The 25,430-nt window shown below is 33.5% G+C and overlaps 2 protein-coding genes and 2 non-coding genes across 4 annotated transcripts; all 4 read right to left on the bottom strand.

Annotated features, from left to right (window-relative positions):
• Nucleotides 1-8,578: 8,578 nt before the first annotated feature.
• Nucleotides 8,579-9,793, bottom strand: LOC136233924 (probable dolichyl-diphosphooligosaccharide--protein glycosyltransferase subunit 3B). The gene has a single exon (XM_066023657.1). The coding sequence runs from the start codon at nt 9,748-9,750 to the stop codon at nt 8,707-8,709; it is 1,044 nt and encodes a 347-aa protein (XP_065879729.1). The 5' UTR covers nt 9,751-9,793; the 3' UTR covers nt 8,579-8,706.
• Nucleotides 9,794-13,638: 3,845 nt separating this feature from the next.
• LOC136234276 (pentatricopeptide repeat-containing protein At4g21170) lies at nt 13,639-15,552 on the bottom strand. The gene has a single exon (XM_066024100.1). The coding sequence runs from the start codon at nt 15,455-15,457 to the stop codon at nt 13,772-13,774; it is 1,686 nt and encodes a 561-aa protein (XP_065880172.1). The 5' UTR covers nt 15,458-15,552; the 3' UTR covers nt 13,639-13,771.
• Nucleotides 15,553-15,613: 61 nt separating this feature from the next.
• Nucleotides 15,614-15,693, bottom strand: TRNAL-UAG (transfer RNA leucine (anticodon UAG)). Its single transcript has one exon. It is a non-coding gene; the product is annotated as a tRNA-Leu (tRNA).
• A 7,459-nt stretch (nt 15,694-23,152) lies between these two features.
• TRNAL-UAG (transfer RNA leucine (anticodon UAG)) lies at nt 23,153-23,232 on the bottom strand. The gene has a single exon. It is a non-coding gene; the product is annotated as a tRNA-Leu (tRNA).
• Nucleotides 23,233-25,430: the final 2,198 nt, after the last annotated feature.

Raw genomic sequence — 25,430 nt, 5'->3', positions numbered from 1 at the left:
CTTAGTTACTATTTTTTCATTAATTTAGTTCCTCTTATTTTATCCCTATGGTCTAGGTCAAGTTTGTAATAAGTATTAAGGTCATTTGGTCTTTTCCTAGCTAGGTTTAGAAGGTATTTCGTTTTTGTAAGAATCGGAACTTTTTTTATTCGATCAAACATATTTTCCTCTTGGAAGTAAAGGTTTCAACATTGATGGGATTCATTCCTTCTAGTTAAACTAGAGAATAGATTATTATTTCTTTATTGGTTTAAGATCAAAACCACCATTATTGTCACCGATCTGTATCAACGATAATGTGATCACATGGCACGATTATAATGATAATCTATTTTAACATCCCAAAATCAAATCCAACCAAAAAACCAAATTATGATTTTAATTGAATGGAAAAATGTTTTCAATTTGCCATTTTGTAGTTCAAAACACTGTGTAGGAATTATTCGCCCGTAGAAATTCGAATTTGGGTGGATTACAGATTCTGGTTTCAACTCATTTTGTTATTATATGATTAGAAATCCTAATTGAATTAATCTTATCTAATTAAGTAATTATTTAATGGATATTCTAGTCTAACAAGAACTTAGAATACTACTTGACCTACGACTAATATGGATTAATCCTTATGGAACAAGAAACCCTTAGTCTATATAAATGGAGTAAATTGCATATGTGGTGTACAACCTTTGCATTGTTTCACATTTTGGTGTACAACCTTTAATTTTGCACACTAAAATATATGATTTTATGGTTGACCTCTTAGTATAGTGTACAGTCAGTAAAAATGACTAGTCAACTTGGCACATCATCATTTTTAAGTCTTTATTAATAAAATGTTGACCCCCCACTTGTTGTTGAATTACTTTTTTACCCCTTATTTTTTCTCAAACTCATTCCTAATTATAACTTTCTCTCTCATTCTCCGTTTTTTTCTTGGAAACTCCTATATTCTCTTGTTAACTGTACAACTTCTTCTTTCTCTCTCGAATTAGAGATAATTTTCTCTCTCTGATTTTTATCTCTAAATTACCCGTGATTTCATTTGCATTCGGAGTTTATTTCTCGTTGATGTTCGAAAGTCGAAACCCAATTGATATTCAAGTAGGAAGGAGGAGAGAGAGCTAAGTCAATGTGCTTGCTGATATTGGTTTCTTTGCACTAAACCTGCCAAGACAACGATTTTTACTGGCCCTCAAGCTTGAAGAGTAGCTTAAGGAGGTGGGATCGAAGCTCGAGACACCTCCTACCAAGGATGCCCTTATTAAGCTTCTTAATGTACGCATTTTCCCTAATTCTTAAGTAATTATTTGAATTTTGTCAATTTAGGGACAAGTGGAGTGATTCATTCTCCTTGTTTCTCGAGAAAGGTTTGGAAATGAAATGGAGCAATGCATAAATTTTTGTTCGCCGTGTAGTAATTGTATTACTAGAGTTACTGAAGCAGTTGTTTAGGGCTCGTTTCAACTTGAGTTTGAAGACGACGAATAAAAACGAGTCCTAAGCAATTGCCTCAGTAACTCTAGTTAGTACGATCAGTAGACGACGAATAAAAAAAAAAAAAATGTATGCTCTACTTCATTTCATTTCCAAAGCTTTATTGGGAAACAAGCAGAAAGTAGAACGAATCACTCCATTTATCCCTAAATTGACAAAATTCAAAGAATTACTTAAGAATTCGAGAGAAAATGTGTACCTTAAGAAGCTTAATAAGAGCATCCTTGGTAGGAGGAGGTGTCTCGAGCTTTGATCCCACCTCCTTAAGCTGCTCTTCAAGCTTGAGGGCCATTAAAACTGTGGTCTTGTTGTCTTGGCAGGTTCAGTCCAAAGAAACCAACATCAGCAGACACATCGAGTTAGCTCTCCCTCCTCCTTCCTATCTTCAATATCCATTGGGTTCTTTCGAACAACAACGAGAAATGAAATCCAAATGCAAGTGAAACCACGAGGTAATTTAAAGACAAAAAATTAGAGAGATAAAATAATCTCTAATTAATGACAGAAAATTAGAGAGAGAAATGAGGAGTTGTAGAGTTAGAGAGAATAGAGGAGTTTCCAAGAAAAGATGGGGAAGAAGGATGATGGAGAGAAAGTTATAATTGGAAATGAGTTTTGAGAAAAAAAATATGAAGCATAAAAAAGTAGTTCAACAACAAGTGGGAGGTCCACATTTTATTATAAAGGGCTTGAAAAACGATGATGTGTCAAGTTGACTGAGTTAATTAGTCATTTTTCCTGATAGTACACTACATTTTTGTGTGCAGAGATTATATACAGAAGTGTGAAACATGGTAAAGTTTAAGTTTAGGTTAGACATAATAAAAGAATTAAGAGTACATTTTTTCCCTCTTTCTCTAGTATTCGACGTCCCTCGTTGTCTTGCTCTACAAGGAGACTTCGTTCTTAGATCATGGATTAATTGTTCTTCCTCCCGAATAACTTTGACGCGGGAATAATGTGACCAGTAATACAAGTTCGTGGTTCGAGTTCTTCCGCAGCCTACTTAACGTTAATTTGCACTTTAAAAGGTAACTTGATAATCCGTGTTTGAACCTGTATGATGAATTGAGTAGAAATTTTTCACGATCACTAAACTGAATCGTCTAAATTATTAGGTTTGAACAATGAAACAAAAAAATATATATATTGATATGTAAGAATTAATGTATAAAAATATTTTATTAATTCAAAAGGCATACATATGTTTTGTGAATTTAATTAACTTCAAGTCAAAAACTATATTATAGTAAAAATTAAATTATGAAAGAAAAATTAAATTCTAAATGTTAGAATATTATAAATAGTAAAATAGTAAAATGATGGATATTATTGATAAAAAAAAGTGTACTATAATTAAAGAAATAACTTTTGTTTAAAATATAAAAAATATTTTTACCAAACATGACAAAAGAAATATATTTCAAAATTTTATAAATAACTTTTCATATAAAAATTTAAAATATTATTATTAATAATATTTAACTTAAATTTTTAAATAGTGTTATAAGTAATTCAAAATAAATTTAGATAAATTGGGAGATGGAAACCTAAATATGGGCTTAAAAAATATGCTTCGCAGCAATTATTAGGTCTTTGCTACCCTAAAGCTGAAAGTATGGAATATATCCTAACATTTATGCCATGTACCCTTTTCCATGTGCATAGAATTTAGGGTAAATGATTATAAAGTCCTTATATTTTTGCTTAACATACTAGTAGGTCCATCCTATTAGTATAAGGTCCTTAAGTTTTATTTTAATCAACTCTTTAGTCCTTCCATGTGTTTTTATAGATGAAAGTCCAAATTGCCCCTAATTATTTACATAAAAAAAACTTATTTTTTAATTTCAAATTTAATCGAAATAGTTTTAATAAAGTTTATGAAGTATATATATACCGAAATTTATATAATTGTATATACTAATCGTTAAAAATGTATTTTTATTCTCTTAAATTTTTATTTTTTTAATATAATGTCTTTAAACTAGCATTAAATATTAATAAATTTTTTAAAAAATCATATTTTTTTATTTATAAAATTTATTAGAGATCAATAAAGATTACTTTTTACAATTTATATAGTTTTGCTCTTATTTTGATAATTTTTGAAATATTTTTCATTCATTTTTTTAGTCAATAAAATTTAGGCTACTAAATTAAATTTCTATAATTATATAAAATTTAATAAATTAATTACTCAATATTGTAGAGATTATGCAGGAAAAAGAAATATTGTAGAGACTATGTAGGAAAAAAGGAGAAAAAAACATAAAATAGGAAAAATGGATGTTTTATTATTAAAATATAGAATAAAGGGTAATTTTGATATTTTAAAATTTATTTGGTATAGTTTGACCATTGATTCAAACATAGGGACTAAGGAGTTAATGAAACTAAAAACTGAAGGACCATATAATTATTTCTAAACTAATGTATTAAGTAAAAACTTAGGGACTTTATAATTATTTACCCTAGAATTTATATAGTAATAAAAAATAAATTAATAAAATAAAAATGATGCGAATCTATCTAAATTTAATATAATATAAATTACATTCAAATTTAGATATAATGGTAATTACATAAAATTTAATAAAAAAACAATAATTTAATAACAGTATTTCATTAAAAAAAAAATAATAAAAGGCTTAATATCATAGAGTTGGCACAAAAAATCGGTTGACTCTTAAACTTATAAAATGTCTCATTAATCGGATAAAATTGTTTGATATGATTGATCCTCTAAGTTCGTATGGCAAACAAGAGAGAATTATAAACAAGAGGTCAATATAAACAAATTCAAGTAACCAATACTTACTTTAAGAAAATTCAAAAAACTAAAAGACACTATATGAATTTAGACAACAACCAGACTTTTCAGATCAAATTTTAAGAGGCTCCTAATATATTAAACCAAACTATAAACTATAAACAATGTAATGGACTTTTATCTAATGTATTGTATACATTGCAAAACACATTATATCATTACCAAACATACCTAAAATATCAAGGAGTGAAATTATTAGTTTCGGATATATTGATTCAGCTATCAGCTGAAAACTATTGTTGTTAGCTATTAGTAGACATGTTCACGGGTTCAGATACCCGTCCAGTCCGTGTCTCTTGAACCGGGTTTGGACATGTAAAATTATCCTTAAATCTAGCCCGGTCCAGACTAGTTAAAACGCACCTAATTTTTGGACGGGCTTGAAATTTATAAAAATATCACGAACATACCCAGTTCAACCCGTCTATTAATATTAATTAATAAATTTATATATTAATATTTATTTTTAAGTATAAATTTTATTTTGTATTATTAAAAATTATACATATATATTTAAGTGAGTTTATATAGACTAACCTTGAGATTTGACTTTTGAGTCCGAACACAGTCCGGTCCGAACCTGCCTAAATTAAGAGCGGACTGGGTTGGAATTGGACTAAGCATTTTTATATAAAAACCTGCTGGATCCAGCCTGAGCCCGACCCATGAACAAGTCTGACTGTTAGCTAGTAGTTATTAGCTAATTAATATGTTTGGTAAACTTGTAAAGAATTATTGTTGTTAACATGCGATAAGATTAATACAAATGTCATTTATCAATATAAATTAACATGTTATATGAATATTGATAAAAAAAATTTAATTCATTAGATAATTCAAAATAATATAACCGCTAAATACTGCTACGAACAGCTAAACCAAACGCTCTCTAAAGCTTATAATCCGCCAAGAAAGCTTTGGCCTTTTGAAGCCCACCAGACATTTGAGAGAGTTTTCAAGTGAAAAGTTTACATCTGTAATTTTAAAATATTTTCAATTTCTACACGACAACACGATTTACAACTTCCGTTACATCTATATTATCATATATAGTCATGTAAAATACAAATCACATACAGCAGGAGAATGAAAAGCGATTAATCATGTAATTCGTACCTACTGGAGCATAAGTTGCGAAGAAGCACATGCCAAGTGGGAGTGGCAATTTCTGACACGAAACACGAATTACAAAGACAATCCGACTAACACGATATGATTAACACGGAAATCATTTTTCTAGCATTTATATCGTATAAAACCATATGAAACATATATATGAGATAACACAATTTTGACACGAAACACGAAATTGCTACCTCTAGCCAAGAAGTAAAGAATTAGCAACTCTAATTGACATCTTGGAACCTAATGATCTATTCTAATAACTGTGTTTGCAAGTAGAAAACTGAAAATCCCAAAGACATCTGACATTTCAAGCGATCTATTCTAATAACTGTGTTTGCAAGTAGAAAACTGAAAATCCCAAAGACATCTGACATTTCAAGCGCTTAGGGGTGACAATTTCTAACATGACAGCACGATTTACCGACACAATCTGATTAACACAACTCATAGATAACATAACACGATGAGAACACACCAATCCAAATTTCCACCTCCACATGTGAAGTTAAGAAAACCCAAACATGCGAAAACCCAAGGGTTGATGCCTAGTCAAAATTTGAAAACTTAGGGTGGTAATTTCTGACACGAAAACACGATTTACAGAGACAACCCGACTGACACGACACGAGTGACACGAAAATCATTTTTCTAGCATTTATAACATATAAAACCATATGGAACATATATATGAGATAACACGATTTTGACACGAAACATGAAATTGCCACCTCAAAATGTTGTCCCTATGCAATAGCATAACCCATCCAAAACAACATTCATGAAGAGGGGAATCGTTGGAAGCTTTTCACAGTCATTCAATTTAGGCCTAATACATATGTTGCTTTCTGTATTTGGCCCAAAACTTCAACTGCTCCTTAAACTTTCAAAAGTTCCAAATGACCCCTATTTATGTCCAATTGCATTCAATAGCCCCCTATTTCTCAATAGAATTTGTTAGATGACGAAAATGGGAGATATGCTCCCTCATGTGTCAAAAACACAAATAATTAGGAACTTTTGAAAGTTTACGGGGCAGTTGAAGTTTTGGGGTTATTGAATGCAATTCGACAAGAATAGGGATAATTGAATGCAATTGGACAAGAATAAAGGGTTATTGAATGCAATTGGATAAGGATAGGGGTCATTTGGAACTTTTGAAAGTTCAGGAATACAGTTCAAGTTTTGGGCCAAGTACAGGGGGGCAACAGATGTATTGAGCCTTTAATTTACTTCTTTTCCAACTTGAATAACCAGATCATAAGTATCTATACATTCTAAGAAGACAACGTATGAACCTTAATCTAATCATATATCCGAACACAGGGAAAACAGAAGTATTCAATCATTGTCACATTTGTAGTATCTTGGTATCTAACTCTGCTACATAAGCCAGCTCAGAGTCTGAAAGAAATCCTATATTCTCCAGTATTAGTCAAAAACTTGCGAAAAAAGGGGTTGATTACAACCATGGTACTCCAAGCATCAGAAATGAAACAGAATTGCAGAACACGCTATTTTTTTCCTTTTGACTGTAAATCAACTAACTCGTTTATTGGAGATGCCACGTGGGTGTCATTGTCAACCATTTTCAACCATGTGGGAAGTAAAAGAACAACAAAAATTAATTCTTTTCTTGCATCCCTAGTACACACATAAAAAAAAAAGTAGTGACTTTGAGACCCACGTGACATCTCCGGCGAATGGATTTGCTGATTTCCAGTTAAAAGAACAATAGAAGAAACAAAAGTCAAATGACAAGGGGTTTCTCTTTATGAATTTAAATGTTATGGCAATTCTGTTCCATTTTTAATAGATGGAGGATCATGGGTGTAACTAACCCAGAAAAAAGATATTCAAGGAATTAAATTCCTTCATGAGGCTAATAACTCAGATCAAATAACTTAATCTGGCCAACGACATGTCCCAAACTTAAAATGGCTCAACAAAATGGAGGCACTCAGCATTGCCATTATCTTTTTCAAGACTAATGGAATGGTAATTTTCTAACTTCCAATCTAATTATACCATTCAATCTTTTCAAAAGCTTGAATCAAAGGCATACACCGCAATTAACTAGCCAGCCAGAGTTCGAATGTCTATCCTCATCAATGATAGAGAACAACAACTAACCAGCTCAATATCAATGGAACAGTGAATAATAAGTACTATTTAGATTAAAGAGAAGACAGGAGTTACAAAAGAGCTCTCAACACACAGTCACCCTACACAGGGACTGCGTCCCCTTCCCCAGACTGCTGCTACTGCAGTAAGTCCCAAAACTAAGAATATGCCCAATACCCTCTTTACAGCCTCACTCCTTTATCTAATAGCCTTGCTACAGGACACCCAAACTCCTAGCACCCCTGACAAGTCCTATTCAGCCAAGTGTCCCCCTTTCTTCCTTCTCTCATACACTCTCCACACTCTAGGGCCCACCCTATTGTTATTATCTCCTACAGCATTGTTAACAATCGACCTACCATTTTCCAATTAAATCAACACAAATGTAAAGTTAAGAAAAACCAAGTATCCAAAATCCATCAGTATCCTACTTCTAGCCGGGCCTATAACTTCAATCATCCTATTTCAATTATTTTCAAGTTCAAAACTAAGTGGAATTGAGTAACTATTCTTTAAAAATGTTACAATGTCACTCTCTACTGTCTCTCTCAATCACATCAGAAGAATTTCAAATCCCCAAAGCTTCTTATACATGTCATATACAATAGAAAAAAAAGACACTCATATGCAAACCAAATTTCAGTAACTCAATAGCATAGTCTGGCTCTTGGTTATACAAGCAAAAACTAAACAAGTAAAATCTTCTGCCCAATAATGACTCAATTTGCAGAAAAACATCACAACAAGTAAAAATAAAAATTGTGTCAAACCATGTTTTCCCGTCATAAATTGACAGCCCTAACTAGTTTTCAGTGCTCCAATTATGACGCCAAGTTATACGAGGGAACAAGATAAACAATCAGCAAATGCTATCTATCTATCTTGCAATTCTAAAGTTTAGAGATACCAAAATCATAACAAGACTAAACTAAAATACTCATGATTCTTAGCAAATTGCTAGCAATCATCTTTTGCACCAAAAATCATATGTTTGGCACAAAATGCTTGTTAAATGCAGCCATCTATTTCATAAGCAAAAAAATAATACACTGAAACATCTAAGTCTTATACAAATATAGTTTCACTAAAGCAAAAATGATCACCTTTTAGTTCTCGAAAACCAACAGGCATCCTCACTTCCAACTGGAAGGCCAGAATGTATGAACTCCGTATCCAGTCTTCCAATTGTCCAAAGAGATAACTTTATTCACAGCCCAAAACGAAACAACCAGTGAAATAATCATAATAGTTCTCTGCACCGTCACATTCTTAACCATTACCAGAACATGAGTAATAAATGCTAACAATAGCCCAACAATAGTGTACAAGAACCCAATCGCAAATCCCTCTGCTCCCAGCTGCATACCAGACCCCTGGTAAAAGAAAACAAGCTTGTTGGGGTCGTTCCGGTCAGCCAAAAACATAGGCATCTTACGAATAATGTTGTGCATCGCGCCGGAAACACTGAAAAAGTACACAAATATAGCCCCACCGAGCCAGATTTTCGGATCGTGAAGCAATGTCTGGCCGCTCAATACCTTCTTAATCATAAACGGAAACCAGATAAGCAAAATGACAATTATAAAAGCGATTTGATTCCTTGACACAATTGGTGGACGGTGGATTGGTCCAACGGAGAGCTTGGTCCTGGATTCAACGAATTCGGCCATCGATTCAGCCATTCTAGCCAAATCACCTTGATCCATAGACTCAGAATCTTTAGGGTTTTTAACATTGGGACCGATTAGGCGGATGTGAGGGAGGGAATTGACGCCAAACAGAGAGAATGTCGATTGAGCTTCCTTGAACTCAATATAGCAGAAGAAGAGTTTACCGTTAGATCCAGACGATTTATCCGCGTTGTTGGTGATGAAGGAAGAGGCGAGGAGTGAGAACTCGTGGTGAATATCTTGGAGGCGGAGTTCGCTCTTGTCATGGAGCTGTTTGGCGTCGAAGAAGATGAGAAGAGAGTAAGGGCGTGGGGCTTTAGTGGAGGTTAGGAAGCGAGAGACTTTGTGATCGTCTAAGTGGATTAGGCCGGAATCTGACTGCGATTGGAGGTAGAGAAGCTCGGCGACGATCTCTTCCGACTGAGAAGCGGAGTTCGCGACGGAGATGAAGAGGAGAGGCGTTAGGAGAAGGAGGAGGAGCGGGGAGGTGTTTGGCGAGAGAGCCATTTTTGGGCGACTTCCCACTGTGTGTGTGGGGGAAGAAAGTTCGTTGCTTTTCGTTTTTGTGTTTGGGGGTAAGAGCTGCTTCCGTGGATCCTCCAATGTGTTAATGACACGTGGGCAATCAATTTCATGTCATACGACCTACGATGTCGTTTTGCGTTATACGGTTAATATTAGGCCTAAACACTCACTTGGCAACATGTTATCTAAAATTTTGAAATTTGCGTATTCTCAAAGGTGGTATGTAACTCATTTTGGATATCAGATTTATTTTTTTTTTTTGGTAGGATAGGAAAGGGAAAACAAAACACCACAACAACAAAGACTTAGTCCGGGATCAGTTTAGGAAAACCGATCCCAACCATATCATCCCTCGGAAGAGAAGAAAGGAAGTTAGGAGGACAAGACTCTGTTCTTTATCGCTGAAAAAAACTGAACTGAACTGAACTGAATTGAACTGAACTGAACTGAACTGAATACTGCTGAATACTGAACTGAATTTAACTGAATACTACTGAATACTGAACTTAACTGAATGCTGCTGACCTTAACTGAATGCTACCGAACTTAACCGAACTTAACAATAATGATGATATTAGACTTTAAAATAATTTTCATGATAATATTGGACATTAATGAACTTATAATAATAATAATGGTTCTAATAAATTTAATAATATCAATAATAAATAAATATATTATTAAAGATAAAACTAAATTGAATATCAAATAAAAGCCCGGGATGATAAAATCTTGGCTCGATAAAAGCCTATGACATTAAATAAAAATAAGTCTAATTTAAATTAAAAATACAAATTACATACAAACACAAATTTATATATAATTTAAAGCCTATGAAATTAAATACAAATATTCATATGAATACAAACTCTTAACTTTTTATTTTAATTAAGAGTTAAAGTGCAAAAATAACGTTTTGGGTCAGAAGTAATTTTACCTCTAACGTCTAAAATGGTGGAATTTTATCCCTAACATTGATAAATTGGATAAATTTGAGAAATAATTCATAATATGGATGCAATTCCTAACAATTGTTCTTATTCTTGCAAATCGGCCTATGAAGCTTTTACCCCTAATAGGGCTTATACTCCCTTGGAAATTTGGAAGTCCATTTGGGCCCTCAAAGTCCCCTACCGCATTAGGAGTTTCCTATGGCTGGGAGTCAAAGACAGGCTCCTCACGAATGCAGATAGACACAGAAGGCACTTGGATGTATCTGGTGCCTGTAGCAGATGCAGCGGCCATGTGGAAACCTTGTGCCATGCTTTGAGGGATTGCCCGAATAGTAGAAAGGTTTGGGAAGGGGTCCTTCCTCACCACATCCTTCCTTCCTTTATGGGGTTCTCTGATATTGACTGGTTCTCTGAAGGCGTTAATGGGAATTTGTTGGCCAGTATGGAGCACGGGGCTATTCTCTTCGCTATTATTTGTCACCAAATGTGGAAATGGAGGAATGAAGAGTTATTTGCTGAGAAGACTGTCTTTATTCCTGACCTCCGGTTTTACTTCTCGAAAAAACTCTCTGTTATTATAAAGAGTTTTGAAGGAGAGCCCCTGGTTCACCCCTCCCCGGTTAAAGAGATCCAGTTAGTTGGTTGGAGGAAGCCCAGGGAAGGGGTTGTCAAGTTGAATACGGATGGCTCCTGCCTTAGTAATGGCAGAATTGCTGCTGGTGGAGTTCTTCGGGATGCTGGTGGCGCCTAGCTGGCTGGGTTTACCCATAACTTAGGTACGAGCTCCTCCTTTACTGCGGAGCTCTGGGGGATCTTGTCTGGCATTAAACTCGCCATTCGCATGGGTGTTAAAAGACTTTCGGTGGAGTCTGACAATTTGGAGGCTATCAACAGGATTTCGGATAGACAGGCTGTTTGTCTTAAGAGTCAGAATCTCATTAAAGCCATCTTGAGGCTTCGTCCTGCCTTCGATTCTCTTACCTTCTCCCATATTTATAGGGAGCAAAACCGCGTGGCGGATCGCTTGGCAGCTGCTGGGCATGGGGGGATGTTAGGTGTTTCTACCCTTTCCGTTCCTCCTTCTTTTCTGTTACCTTCTCTTCTTGAGGATAGGATTGGGGTCAGTCTTCCTAGACTGATCCCGGGTTAGGTTTTTGTTTGTTTGTTTTTTTTCTTCCCTTCTTACCAAAAAAAAAAATACAAATATTCATATGAATACAAACTCTTAACTTTTTATTTTAATTAAGAGTTAAAGTGCAAAAATAACGTTTTGGGTCAGAAGTAATTTTACCTCTAACGTCTAAAATGGTGGAATTTTATCCCTAACATTGATAAATTGGATAAATTTGAGAAATAATTCATAATATGGATGCAATTCCTAATTTTTAAATATGGATGCATACTTTAGTTTTATTTTTTTTATTAAACCATATATACTTTAATAAACTATCATTTTTTGACTTTTATCTAATTTATAGATAATGATAAACTATAAATAATAATAATAAATAATGATAAATTATAGATAAATAATAATAATAATTATAATAAATTATATATAAATAATTATAATATAATAAATAATGATAAATTACTGAATATTGAAACTGAATGCTGAAACTGGATGCTGAAACTGAATGCTGAACTGAATTGAATTGAATTGAATTGAACCGAACTGAACTGAACTGAATTGAACTGAACTGATTGTTACTGAAATTAAGTGATAAAGAACAGGGCCTAAGAGAAGGTAGAAACTCCCAGACTCCTCATGTGGTCTTCTTCTGCAAGATGGTCCGCCACCCTATTTTGCTCCCTGAAAATGTGACAGAAATTGATGGACTCGAAAGAAGAACAAAACCTTCTTATCCCTTTGATTAAGTTCTTGCTACTTAGACAAGTAGAATTCATATCAGAGATCATTCTGAAAGCTTCCATATTGTCAGATTCAACGATCAGCTTTTTCAAACCCAGATTAATAGCTAATCTGAGACCAGAATAAATCCCCCAGAGCTCCGCCGAAAAGGAAGACCCTTTACCTAAATTTTGAGTAAACCCATACACCCAGCCGCCTCCTGCATTTCTTAACACCCCTCCAGCAGAAATCTTACCATCTCTTAGACAAGAGCCGTCAGTATTCAATTTCACCAAACCTTCACTGGGCCTACTAAACGATCCGCTACCTGATCTGTTCTCTGAAAATATGGCTGAAATTGATGGACTCAATGGAAGAACAAATCTTTCTAATACCTTTGATCAAATTCTGGCTATTCAAACAAATAGCATTATCATCTCATATCATATATGGAAATATCTAAATATTAGCAAATGATATCACATTGGGTAAATTATAAAATTTTGGATACTAAAACCGCCAAATAATGCTTTAATCTTTAATATTATGGCTGATTATATATTTTTTTGAGATAATGACCAAATTTGATCCTAACATTTTCAGAAAAATACAGATTTAGTCCTAATATATAAAATTGTACAAATTTAATCCGCATGTTTTCAAGCAATGTCAATTTTAGACCAACATTACAAAAATTTGAAAAAATGTGTTGATTGTTATTTAAATGTCACAGTGGTTCTTCCAAACAAGTTTGTCGAAAAATTGAACAGTTTTATATATTTTTGGTTGGTTATTTGTAATTATATTAACAACACACTAAACATTTTAGATACTTTAAGAAAAAAAATTGTGATTAACTTATATGTGACGATATAGTGATTATCATTTCAACATTTTTTTTAAAATTGTGCTAGTAATATATTAAATATTTTATATATAATTGATGTTTGGAAGATCTGATGTAACAGTTACATAATAGTTAAATCAATATTTTTAAATTTTTGGTACCATGGTACTAAATTTTATCTTGCTTCTAAATGCTAGAATTAAATTTATATCATTTCGTACGTTTAGATTAAATCTGAAATCTGAACTTCGTCAAAAACATTAGGTTAAATTTAGCCCTAATCCATTTTTTAAAGGAAATGAAATACATTAAAAACCGGAACCAATTACATCATTGCTATCCAAGCTCAGCCTACTTGAATTCCAAAATCAACCTTTTGTATGCAGCTTTATCAGGTTTAAGCCCCAAATTCAACATTTCATCATGAAGTTTCATAGCTTTTCTCATTTCCTTGCAACGGCAAAGCTCCCTAATTACAATTGTAAAACTTGCACCATCAATCAAACCGAGTCCCTTCATATAATCGAACACCCTGATCGATTCTTCGCCCCTTCCCGCCTTAACCAATCCGCTGAGGAACATATTGTACGTTTCAACATCTAAACTCGCCCGCAGCTTCTCCAATTCGTTATGCAATTCAACAGCTTTCCCAATCTGTCTGCTGCAGCAGTAATGCTTAACAATGCTGCAGCATGTCAATGAATCCGGAACAATCCCTTTCTCAAAACCCGCCACCAAAACCTCCTCTGCTTCTCTCCACCTTCGTTCGTTACACAACGATGAGATGTACTTCGACAAACTCGATTTTCGTGGGCTAAAACCACTCCTGATGATCTCCTTCAGTATGTCATAATTCTCGTCCGAGTGATCTTCCTCGCAGAGAAGATCAACGAATGCTTCACGAGCATTGTTCTTTATCGCAATGTCTCTTTCGAGGATTAGTCTGTGTATTCCAATGGCGTCCTCAAGTTGTCCCGCTATAGAATACGCTCTTAGCAAACAACCATAAGTAGCGTCCTGCAATTCTATTCCGTTGTCTCCAGCCCTCTTGAAGAACATTTTGGTAGCATTCACTCTACCCAAACTACAAAGCTTTTGGATTATCGAATCGAATTCGATCACCCGATGCTTAGGAAGAAACCCTTTATCCACCATTAATGACATTATTCTATCAATTACTTCAAGCTTTCCATATCTGCAAGCTCCATCAAGTATGGAGCTATAGGAACTAAAACCAGGATGAAGTTTTCTTTCACACATTTGATTTAAACGATCAAAAGCAGCTTCAAAATCCCCAATTTTACAATAATTATCAATAACAGAATTATACATCACTGAATTAGAAAAATCCATGTCTAACAATTTAACAATTCTCTCAAATTGCCCATTTTTGGAAAGAATCTGAGCAATCAAAGACCAAGTAAGTTTATCAGGCAAAATCCCAATTCGAATCATAGCACCAAACAAACAAAACCCCAATTTCATCTGATTTTCACTTCGTAAAACATCAAGCAGAGAATTACAAGCATGAATTGAAGGAATAGATCGAGTAATTCTCATTTTCTTATATACCTCCAAACCCCCAATTAACAAACCCTTATCCAAATAACACTGAAGCACAAAGCTTAATAGATCAGATTGACAGATTTTACCTCGAGAAGCTTCAACCATGGTCTTCAATAGGAGATTTACAGGGTGAGTTTGAACCAGAGAATCCAATATAGTTTTCGCGGGTTGAGTGAGATCTGATCCGAGGGAAACATTGATGAGGTAGCATTGAGATTTGAGATCGGGGTTGAATTTGAGATTTGAAATGGCCCAATTGAAGAAATTGAGAGAGATTTGAGGGTGAGATTGGGTTTTATGGAGAATCTGGAGGAAGAGAGAAGAGGTTAATTTAGAAGAGAGATTGAGATTTTGGAGGAGTGGTATCCAGTTGTGTCTTTGAAGTAAAATTGAAGAGATTTGAGAGACTAACTGGTTTTGCTTGATTTGGATTCTCCAAGTTGCAGTTGAATATGCTTTGTTTACGAGCATTTGAGATCGGCGGCAAGCAATAATCGCCGCCGGAATGACAATGAAGAAGAAGAAGATGGGATTCTGATTTTCACAACGAAATAAGCAAACGATGTCGTTTCAGTCATTAATATAAACCGGGTTCAAAATGTAACTGGAAAATAAAAATAAAAAAATTGACAGCTGTGGGATTTGAACCCACGCCCTTTCGGACCAGAGCCTAAATCTGGCGCCTTAGACCACTCGGCCAAACTGTCTTGATGTTTATATAAAAACAATTATTTTATACTAACGAAACATTATGCAGATTTGACCAATAAGGTAGCGGTAACTATTCATGAGTATATTGTCATTTCAGCAATTTTATTAGGTAAATTACACCTAGGACCACTAAACTTTACATATTTTAACATTATGGGCACTAAACTTCAATTCTTAACAGTATTGCCACTAAATTTTACATTTTTCAATATCGGTAGCCACTCAATTTTAACTAACTCCTCTAAATGACCGTTAACAACCACAAAATGAAAATATTCAATAATTAAAATTGTTCAGAATGACATTTACCATGGAACCACATTTTTTATTTTCCAAATCACATTTTTTGGAGGTTTGTCTCTCTAAAAAGTCACTCTCTCTCCTAACAAAATAATACCTAAATGATCTCAAAACGAAAATTTTCAAGAATTAAAGTTCCTTAGAATATCATTAACGCTTTGAATTTTTTATTTTTAGGCCGTCAACGGTCGTTTTGAGGCGTTGAGTGGCAATCGGTATTAAAAAGTATAAAGTTTAGTGGCCATACTGTTAAGAATTGAAGTTCAGTACCTATAATGTTAAATGTCTAAAATTCAGTGACCATGAATGTAATTTACCCGTTATTTTTTTTTTGGTGAATATTAAATCTATTATTTTTAGAGTCATTAAAGTCTCTTAAATCTTACGGCAACAAAATTAAAACTGGCCCAAACATAATTACATATTGATAGAGTGAGAAAGGGTGTGATTTGTAGATAAGGTGGGTAAAAAAAGTCATTAAAAGTTTAGCCGTGGGAATCTCAACTTGGTATCCTGAACTTTTTTAAATAAGATATCATACATTTATAGATGACTTTAAAAATCTATCACACATTTATAGTTGGCTTTAAAAACCTATCACACACCTAAAGTTGGCTCACTCGGACCTATTAGACACAAATCATGATCTATCATCTTTGACAGACGAGGTCACATGTGCATGATATTGAAAAAAGAAATCGTATTAGTTCGTTTTGTATGTAACGTCATATGTCAAATATGACAAATCAATAATTTTATGTGCAGTAGGTCCTAATGAGAACTTTAGGTGTGTGATAGATTTTTAATGCCAACTATAAGTATGTGATAGGTTTTTAAAGCCAACTATAAGTGTGATAAGATATTTAAAAAGTTCAGGATGTCAGTAGGCAAAATTTGTCAAGTTTAAGAGTGTAAACATGCATTAAGCCAATTAATTATATTCTTGTTTCTTATTTCAAAGGCAGACCGACGTGCTCATCAGCGATAAATAAGAGTTTATACGTTACGGTAAATAACATCCATGATCACTGAACTTTATTCATTTTTATAATCTTACAATTAAAATTCAAGATATAACATAAACGCCACCTAACTGCCTTAATTTAAAAGGAATAATGTATAAAAATATCCCTAACATTTACAAGAACGAACAATTTTATTTTTAACATCTAAAATGATGCAATTTTACTGTAACATTGGCAAGTTAGATTATTTTCAAACATTAATGTAAAACACATATATGCTTTCCTATTTTGCACCAATTGCATGTCAGTTGATGATGGTGGCTTGATAAAAACTTGGTTTCAAACGATTTGGAAGCTTGAAGAAATCGAAAATGGCTGCAAAAGAGAGCTTGAAAGAATCGAATTTGGATTGCAAAAGGCTGGTTATTCCACTACAAGAAAAAACGTTATCACCGACGGATTGGACCGATGGAATATTTTGTGTAGGAAATACCGACGGAATACCTACAGAATATATGTGTCTGATCACCAACACATTCACCTACACATTCTTAGAATGTGTTGGTAATTATAGGCGGGAATAATCCGCCCCTGTCCCCGACAGAGATTGTCGGAAATTATATTTGTCCGTGATAACACCAACAAATCTTGTATATAGACCGACATAATATCTATCGGTAATTAAATATTAAAAAAAATCTATAATTGATAAAAAAAAATATTCAATTAAAAAATAAAAATAAAAATAATATATAAATAGATAAGGATATTCAGCCTTAACCCTAATTTCTGCCTCTCTTTCCCCCTCTGCTTCCCGATTGAAATTTGGTTACCTCACCCTATTCTCTCGCTCTCCTCATTGCCTCCACAAGCAGCTGCACGATTTCCACCAGCACCGGCGGCGCTACGCACCTCCTCTCCGCCACTCTCTGCTACACTTCTCTCTGTTCTGGTTCTCTCCCCCATCTCCTCAATCTGCTCCAAAACTCGATCTACTCTCTTCAGGTACCAAACTCGCTTCTCTCTGTTCTGGTTCTCTCCCCCATCTCCTCAATCTGCTCCAAAACTCGATCTACTCTCTTCAGGTACCAAACTCACATTTCTCTTCTTTGCATTTGCTTTTGATTTGAGGTTTATTATGGGTATTGATTTATCACGATTTGTGAGTTAACTCTCTTGATCTGCCGCCACCACCAGTGGATCTGGCGTTTTCCATACCAGACTTGACTTTGGACCGCAATTGGAGCTCCAGCACCACCATTTGCAGCTCCTCCGTTCTCTATCACAATCTGGCTTCTAGGTTTCAATTTAATACATTTTACTTCTTCTCTTTCCTCCCTTTTTTGGTGTGATGGTATAATGCTATGAACCTCACTTAAGGCATCAATGGCGGATGATACCCATAATTGCATATTATTTTTAGGTTATGATTACTCCTTTTTGTTTTAAAAGATTTTGATCTTGAATTAATGATTTCTTTTGTACTATTTAAAAATTGAGCAGAGGCAACTACTGCTAGTCCACTATTTGTGAGGTGGGTCACATGCACTTTGTTTAGGAGATGATGAGCACACAACAAAGAAATTACACACAAAATGATGCAGGTTGGACCATGAAAGCATATTAGTTTCATGTAATGAACATTGAAGATTAATTTTGTATGATTCAAACATGAGAATAGGTTTTGTTCTGATCATTTTATAATATTAGCTAGGAGAAATGTAAACAATAATATTAAAATTAGGTAGTGGTGTTAATGTTAATTAAATTGAAATAAGAGAGTGTATAAATAGTGAAAAGAAAGTGACATATCTAGTATCTAAGGGTGAATTGTCAACATGTAGTATACTTTCGTGGTATCTAATCCTAATTTCAATATGCAATGTACTTTTGTGAATTGTCTACAGGTCCTAATTTCAATATGTAGTAATCTTAATCCTAATTTCAACATGTAATAAGAATCATAAGTGATATGTTTCAGGAACACGGCATTCAATACTTATGAGTTATATTTCAATATGCAGATGAAGAGCTCCAAATGTGCTATATAAATGCAAGTATGGATCATGATGCTAGACAAAATATCTTGCTTCATGGGTTTGGTTTTAAATGCAATTATCTGAAGCGCTCATGAGTTAATCAAGTGCCTCTGCTTGTGTCTTTCAGTTTTTCATATTCCTTATGATTCTGGAAAAAAGGAAATTTTAGAGTAAAATGTAGTAGCATGTTGCTTTCTTTGTTTAATTTTATATTAACATCGTTGATTTTCATTATGGGTTTCATTGCTGAAATATAAACTATTGGCATCTCAGGCAATGATATCAGCAAAGACATGTACATTCACTACTTCTCTTGGGGTTTTCAACAAATTCCAAACCTTGAATATGCGAAATTTCAAGCTTTTTACTGTCAGAGCTTATATCCTGATGATGATAATTGTAACGATGAAGAATGTGCTCCTGATAAGGAGGTATGTTTCATAATTTATTTAAAGCTTCATGCTTTTCCTCTTTAATTTCACCCATTCTCTAGCTTTAATTTGGTTTTATGTTATATTATTGTCTTATACAATATGTGTGTTTTTTTTTATTTTCCATTAGGAGTAAAATCACCCGAATTGGAATGGATAGCAATTTTAACGGGTCACAGGTATTGAAGTTCGACTCTCTTTTACTTCATTTTCTTTGCTGATCTTCAAATTTACATTTGATTTGAATAAAGTTATTCTAGCTAATTTATTTACATTTATTACAATATTGACACGGCAGAGAACGTAAGTATCTATATGCCAACTAAACGTGATGTTGAACATACCTTACTTTTATTTATTACAATTGCACTCTGTTTGGTTTCTGAGCTTTTTATTGAGTATTTTCCTATTATATGAATTATTTTTGGTATGGATTTACTTACTATTAATGAAGTCACTTAAATTCATTTTCTATCTCAATTCTCTCATGTTTTTGGAGCAACCAAACATGGCTTTGTGCTAAAATTATAGCAGAAGAGATACAAAACTTCCATGAGTTGTCAGACTGGTAAGCCTGTTTTATCTAATTGGTAATTCCTAAATTTGTGAACCCTGTATTATTAACCATGCATCTGTGATTTTATTTTCCGTTTGCAGTAAACTCGAAAAGCTTACACTTGCTAGGTTGTTGACTGCTCATGATGCATTATTTGGTTATATGTAATATATACCTATGAATCTTGGAGTGCTAAAGACTAGTGAATTACATTTTCAGTTGCCTGCACTTCAGTCTCATGTGTCATAGCAGACAAATTATTGCTTTTTTTTTTTTTGTTACCATGTCTATTTAATTCAGCTTGAGCAACTCGTTATGAGATACATCAAATTAGTTGATCATTAGGAAACTCAGAGCTTTTTCACTAATGGAATTTTGTCATTGAACATGTATGAGTTTCCTTCAATCCAAATATAATGATTTAAAAAATATGAAAATTAATTTTTAAATAATTCTGCATTTCCGACGCATTTCCGTTGCAGTATCTCTCGGTAAAATTGTAAATAAATGTTCCGAAAAATTGATCACCGATACATATGGGTCGGTAATGTTGTCGGAATCACCGACACAAGTCACCTACTAAAAGTAGTTGGAATTTCCGACGGATAAGGCCGACTAAAGTTTGTGTCGGTGATATTTTTGTCTCGGTAAAAATTTCTCGGAGCGGCTTACCTACGAGGTCAACGCCGACAAAGATGAATCTGTCGGACTTCCGTCGGTGATACCGATCACCTACGCAAAATCGTCCATCACGACGGAATTTTGTCGCCGGTGATAGCGATTTTTCTTGTAGTGTTCTATGATTGAGAAGTTGAGGTTTTTGTTGGATTGGCTGAGTGGGTGGGTGGGTGGGTTAGAATGAGATTTGAGGTTGTATTTATAGCAAATAATTCTAGCTCCATGTCTCATGATTCCTTATCTTTTCTCCCATCATTTCCACAAATTGATATTGCAGAGATGGAGCAAAAAAAAAAACGTGGATAGTGGATGCGTGAGTGTTGAGAAAATGACATTTAAGACACCGTCTCCCCGAGATCTGGAACAATCTTGCTGATACAGGGTATGTCTCACCAGGACATGGTCCGATCTCATTGAGACGAGACAATCGTTAAAAGGAAAAAAACTTCCAACAGCCTATCTCACCGAGACAGGCTAATTATATATATATATATATATATTGCTATTTTTTTGGAATAAAATATTCTTTTTTATAAATTTATTATTTTCCATGTCTTTCTAAACTATATTTATTTTATGGAAAACTTTTATTAAAAAGAAGTTCTTTTGCTTTGTACCTTTTTATTCTTTATGCTTTCAACCAACTGTCAATCTACCTGTGGGTGTTGATTGATATGAAAGAATTGTCATTAATGAGCCGTAAAACATAGACATTACCAGACATCTGAATATTTGGGGGAACTTCAAAGACAATATCATTGACGCTATTATTTATCGGGACAATTTCAATTATACGATTTACCGTGTCCGTGGGAGTGTCGGACTGAATAGTTGTGTGCTCAGAATTAGCTAGAAGCGCATCAAAGGAATTTATTAGTTCAGGCTCAGGGCTATAATACTTCCGTGTCCCAATATTTTTGGGGAAGAGAATGAATCTGAATCCATGTGGGAGCATTAGTTGATTTCTATTCGTTATGGTCGAAGTCTAAGACCAATTGATGTAGTCGGAAGAGCTCTAGCTTTAGGTTCAAGGTACCACGTCCCCAACCAAGATTCTTCATGGCTGGAGAGGTAAGAAGAATCCGATAATAACCACGACTTAATGAGATTAGCCTCCACAAAATGGTTAATCCCCATGCTGTTGATTAAGCAATCTTCAATTCCCTAGTTTCAACGGTTGATCCCCATTGGACATAATTAGTCGACCAATATGAGCATTATCAAAGCTGTTCAAACGATGACCAGAGAAGCTTCCTACAAAATCATGACCATTTTATATTTGACATCATCGTGCATCACTACATGTTTGAAACCCCACCGAAGAAGACACTCGGCTGGGAAGGATGGAGCAAGAATTTTTTGGGTATTGACTGGACAGTTCAGTTATTATGAAGAATTTTAGGAAATAATTCAGCGGCGACATATGCAGCTAGGCTATAAAGATATAACTGGAGACCTTTAGTGTGTAAGACTAACGTAATAACCACTACACAACAACAACTCATTGATTATTACATATACATGCCGAATACAAAGCTCAAACTAAAGATAACATTCGTGTGTAACATTGCAACTTTGATATGTTATTGCTTTATTTGGAGAAAATAAAGAGCTTTAATATTCTTCTTTATAAACACATCGTGTATATATATATGGATGAGTGAGCATTTTACTTTTGAATAATAAAAGGGGATAGGAAGTACTATCCTCGAACTGTGGAGATCCCCACCTCTACCTCAAATAAATATTTGGGGAATCCTTGAAAATTACCTACAGAAATTCTCAAATATTTATAATATTATATATGTATTTTATTTATCATTTATCACTCTTCCATTACAATACTAATCTAATTAATTCAATAAACTCGATCTTAACGTATGTTCTAAAAACTAAACCATATGTTCAAAAACATAAAACATATATTCTAAACACTAAGGTATGCGTTATGAATCTTACATCTCATTAATATCTGGTGCTTTAAGCTCTGGCCCAGTATTCTCAACCTCTTGTGTTGACTCCATACAATCTTGCAAATCTCTCAAATTCTAAAGCAGCAACATTTTCAGCAATATTTGAATTCTGGCTAAACAGATTAAAACTTGGATGAGATATTACTCCAACACGCTTCTTCTTCATTTTGCTTTGATATTTCTCCATGACTTTAGCCATTACATCATCCAGCTCTTCCATAAATGCAGGCTCATCAAACAATAATTTATCTGTAATTACTGAAAAGAACAACACACATATAATACACATACTTATAGTAGCAAGATTGTTCTAAAACAAATGCTAATATGTTCTAAAATGAAACTAAATATCATAACATAACATATGTTCCAATGAGATCGACGGCAAGCAATAATCGCCGCCAGAATGACAATGAAGAAAAGAGGAAGGAGAAGATGGGATTCTGATTCTCACAACGAAATAAGGAAACGATGCCGTTTCAAAATGTAAATGAAAAATAAAAATAAAAATATTGACAGCTATGGGATTTGAACCGACGCCCTTTCAGACCAGAGCCTAAATCTGGCGCCTTAGACCACTCGGCCAAACTGTCTTAATGTTTAATTATAAAGATCATTTTGTACTAATAGAATTTAATGTAGATTTGACCAATAAGATAACAGTAACTATTCATGACTATATTGTCATTTCACTTGTTTTTATTAGGGGTGCACATGGTCGGTTAACCACTCCATTAAGAAAAACCATTAACCAATCCATTTAATTCGGCTAACCATATTTCGGTTAACTTATTAATTTGGTTGGTTAACCTATATTTCGGTCGGTTAACCATTAGTGAATTGGCATAGAAAATATCACTTTAAATCTATAATTATTCACTTAACAATAAATATATAATTATTAAATGACGTAGTTTCAAGAAAAATGGTTGTGATTTCTAGATTGTCACACCCGACCCTAAATGACATCAATCGGCATCGGGCGTGAAATAGAAAGATCATAATCAATACTTAGGAGTCTCCAACCTCGCCTAATCTGTCGACAACCTTCTCTATATCCTGTACTTTATCACCTAAAAACATTAAAACATTTAAAAACAGTGAGACAAAAATCTCAGTAAGAAACTATCAGCCATAAAAACAACATTTCCTTAACATAGCTACATATATACCTTTATAAAAGGATTTAAGCAAAACCTTATAAAATATACTCAAAACCAAAATACATAATATAATCAAAGTAGTAAACCAAAAACCAAAAATATATAATCTTGTATCGATTCTTGAGTTCAAACCCTTATAAAATATTATAATCAAATAAGCGTTTTATCAAACCAAATCGTAATCAATCATACGGAAAACACATATTACTCTAAACTTTTAATTTACTCATTAAAACCCTTAAATTAACTTCAAACTTTTTCTATAACACTAAATAAAAATCATACACCTAATAATTATAATATATTTTACTATCAAGGTATAAATTCTAGAAATTTAGACCCGGACGTGACAATTCTCCACACCTTAAGAAATTTCGTCCTCGAAATTCACATTCTCCAATCCAAATTTTCTTCCTCAAATATCTCCAAGATCACAAAATTATTTCACATCATCAAGATTCCTCATAATTATCATAAGACCACAAATTCTAATGTTTCCTTCTATTAACTTCATCATTTATCAATATCGACATCTTTGTAACACTCATTTCAGTATAACTCTTAGTAACTCTAAACTTCAATATAGTTAATTTCATCGCCATAATCCACAATAAAACTTCAAATATTATTCACATCTTCCTAACATACACCAAATCTCACTTTAATAAATTTAAATCACAATTGGTCCCATCAATTGCATATATAACAAATATATTTCACCTATCTCCAAATTCTACAGACTTCAAAAATATCACTTTTGAACCGCTAATATGTACGATATTATATTTGCCTTAACCTCTAAATAATCTGAATCAATGATTTGGATCAGCATATAATCTTACTTCATCATAATAATAATACTTATATCTATAATTTTTCACTCCAATCATGATGAATATGAACTCTAAGTCATCATCATCAATCAAATATAAACCTCTATGAATATCACATTGACTTATTTATTTTCGTAAACCTCTATAATCAATTCCTTACAATAAGAAAAATCAATATAGATCATTCTTATACCCGTCATCCTACATCCCCTTAATAATTCCAAATAAATTTAAGTTTCTCATCAAACTATATTGATAACAAATACGATTTACTTAAATCGCAATATGAAAGTTTTTGCAATCTCCAAGCAATATCCTCAAACACAATAGCTCTTAATTTTCTAGCTCAAACTGTGCTTAAGATCAGTAAAATTTGTCCTCAACATTCATATCTTAATTATTTCCTCAAACACTATTTAAGCTTACCAAATTTTCATATTTAATCATCAAATCATGAACTCCAAATATATTCTCCCACTTTACTTCTTATTGATCACTAACATCGGTATCTCTCTAAACATCATTTATATAACTCTCAATAATTCTAAACCTCAACTCCATGAAGTTCACCAATAAAACAGTAATTTAAATTTCAAATCTCCTTCTATAATACACTAAATTCATGCTATAATCACCCAATCATTATTCAACTTCCAAACTCATTAATTGAAACCTCCATAGTTTAGCTTTCTCAATTCCATATCTATTATCATCAATTGACCACTTTCTCCTTTCCTCAATTTCCTATATTCCTAAGAAGACCAACTTATCATGTAAACCAGTAGCAATGTCTCT

This window comes from Euphorbia lathyris, chromosome 6 (assembly GCF_963576675.1).
Source record: "Euphorbia lathyris chromosome 6, ddEupLath1.1, whole genome shotgun sequence".
Taxonomy (NCBI): domain Eukaryota; kingdom Viridiplantae; phylum Streptophyta; class Magnoliopsida; order Malpighiales; family Euphorbiaceae; genus Euphorbia; species Euphorbia lathyris.
The sequence above is the reverse complement of the archived record's forward strand: the minus strand, read 5'-3'. Positions and strand labels throughout refer to the sequence as shown.

Excerpts from the sequence above, each read along its gene's own strand:
- LOC136233924 (XM_066023657.1), bottom strand. The coding sequence starts at position 9,750 with ATGGCTCTCTCGCCAAACACCTCCCCGCTCCTCCTCCTTCTCCTAACG.
- LOC136234276 (XM_066024100.1), bottom strand. The coding sequence starts at position 15,457 with ATGCTCGTAAACAAAGCATATTCAACTGCAACTTGGAGAATCCAAATC.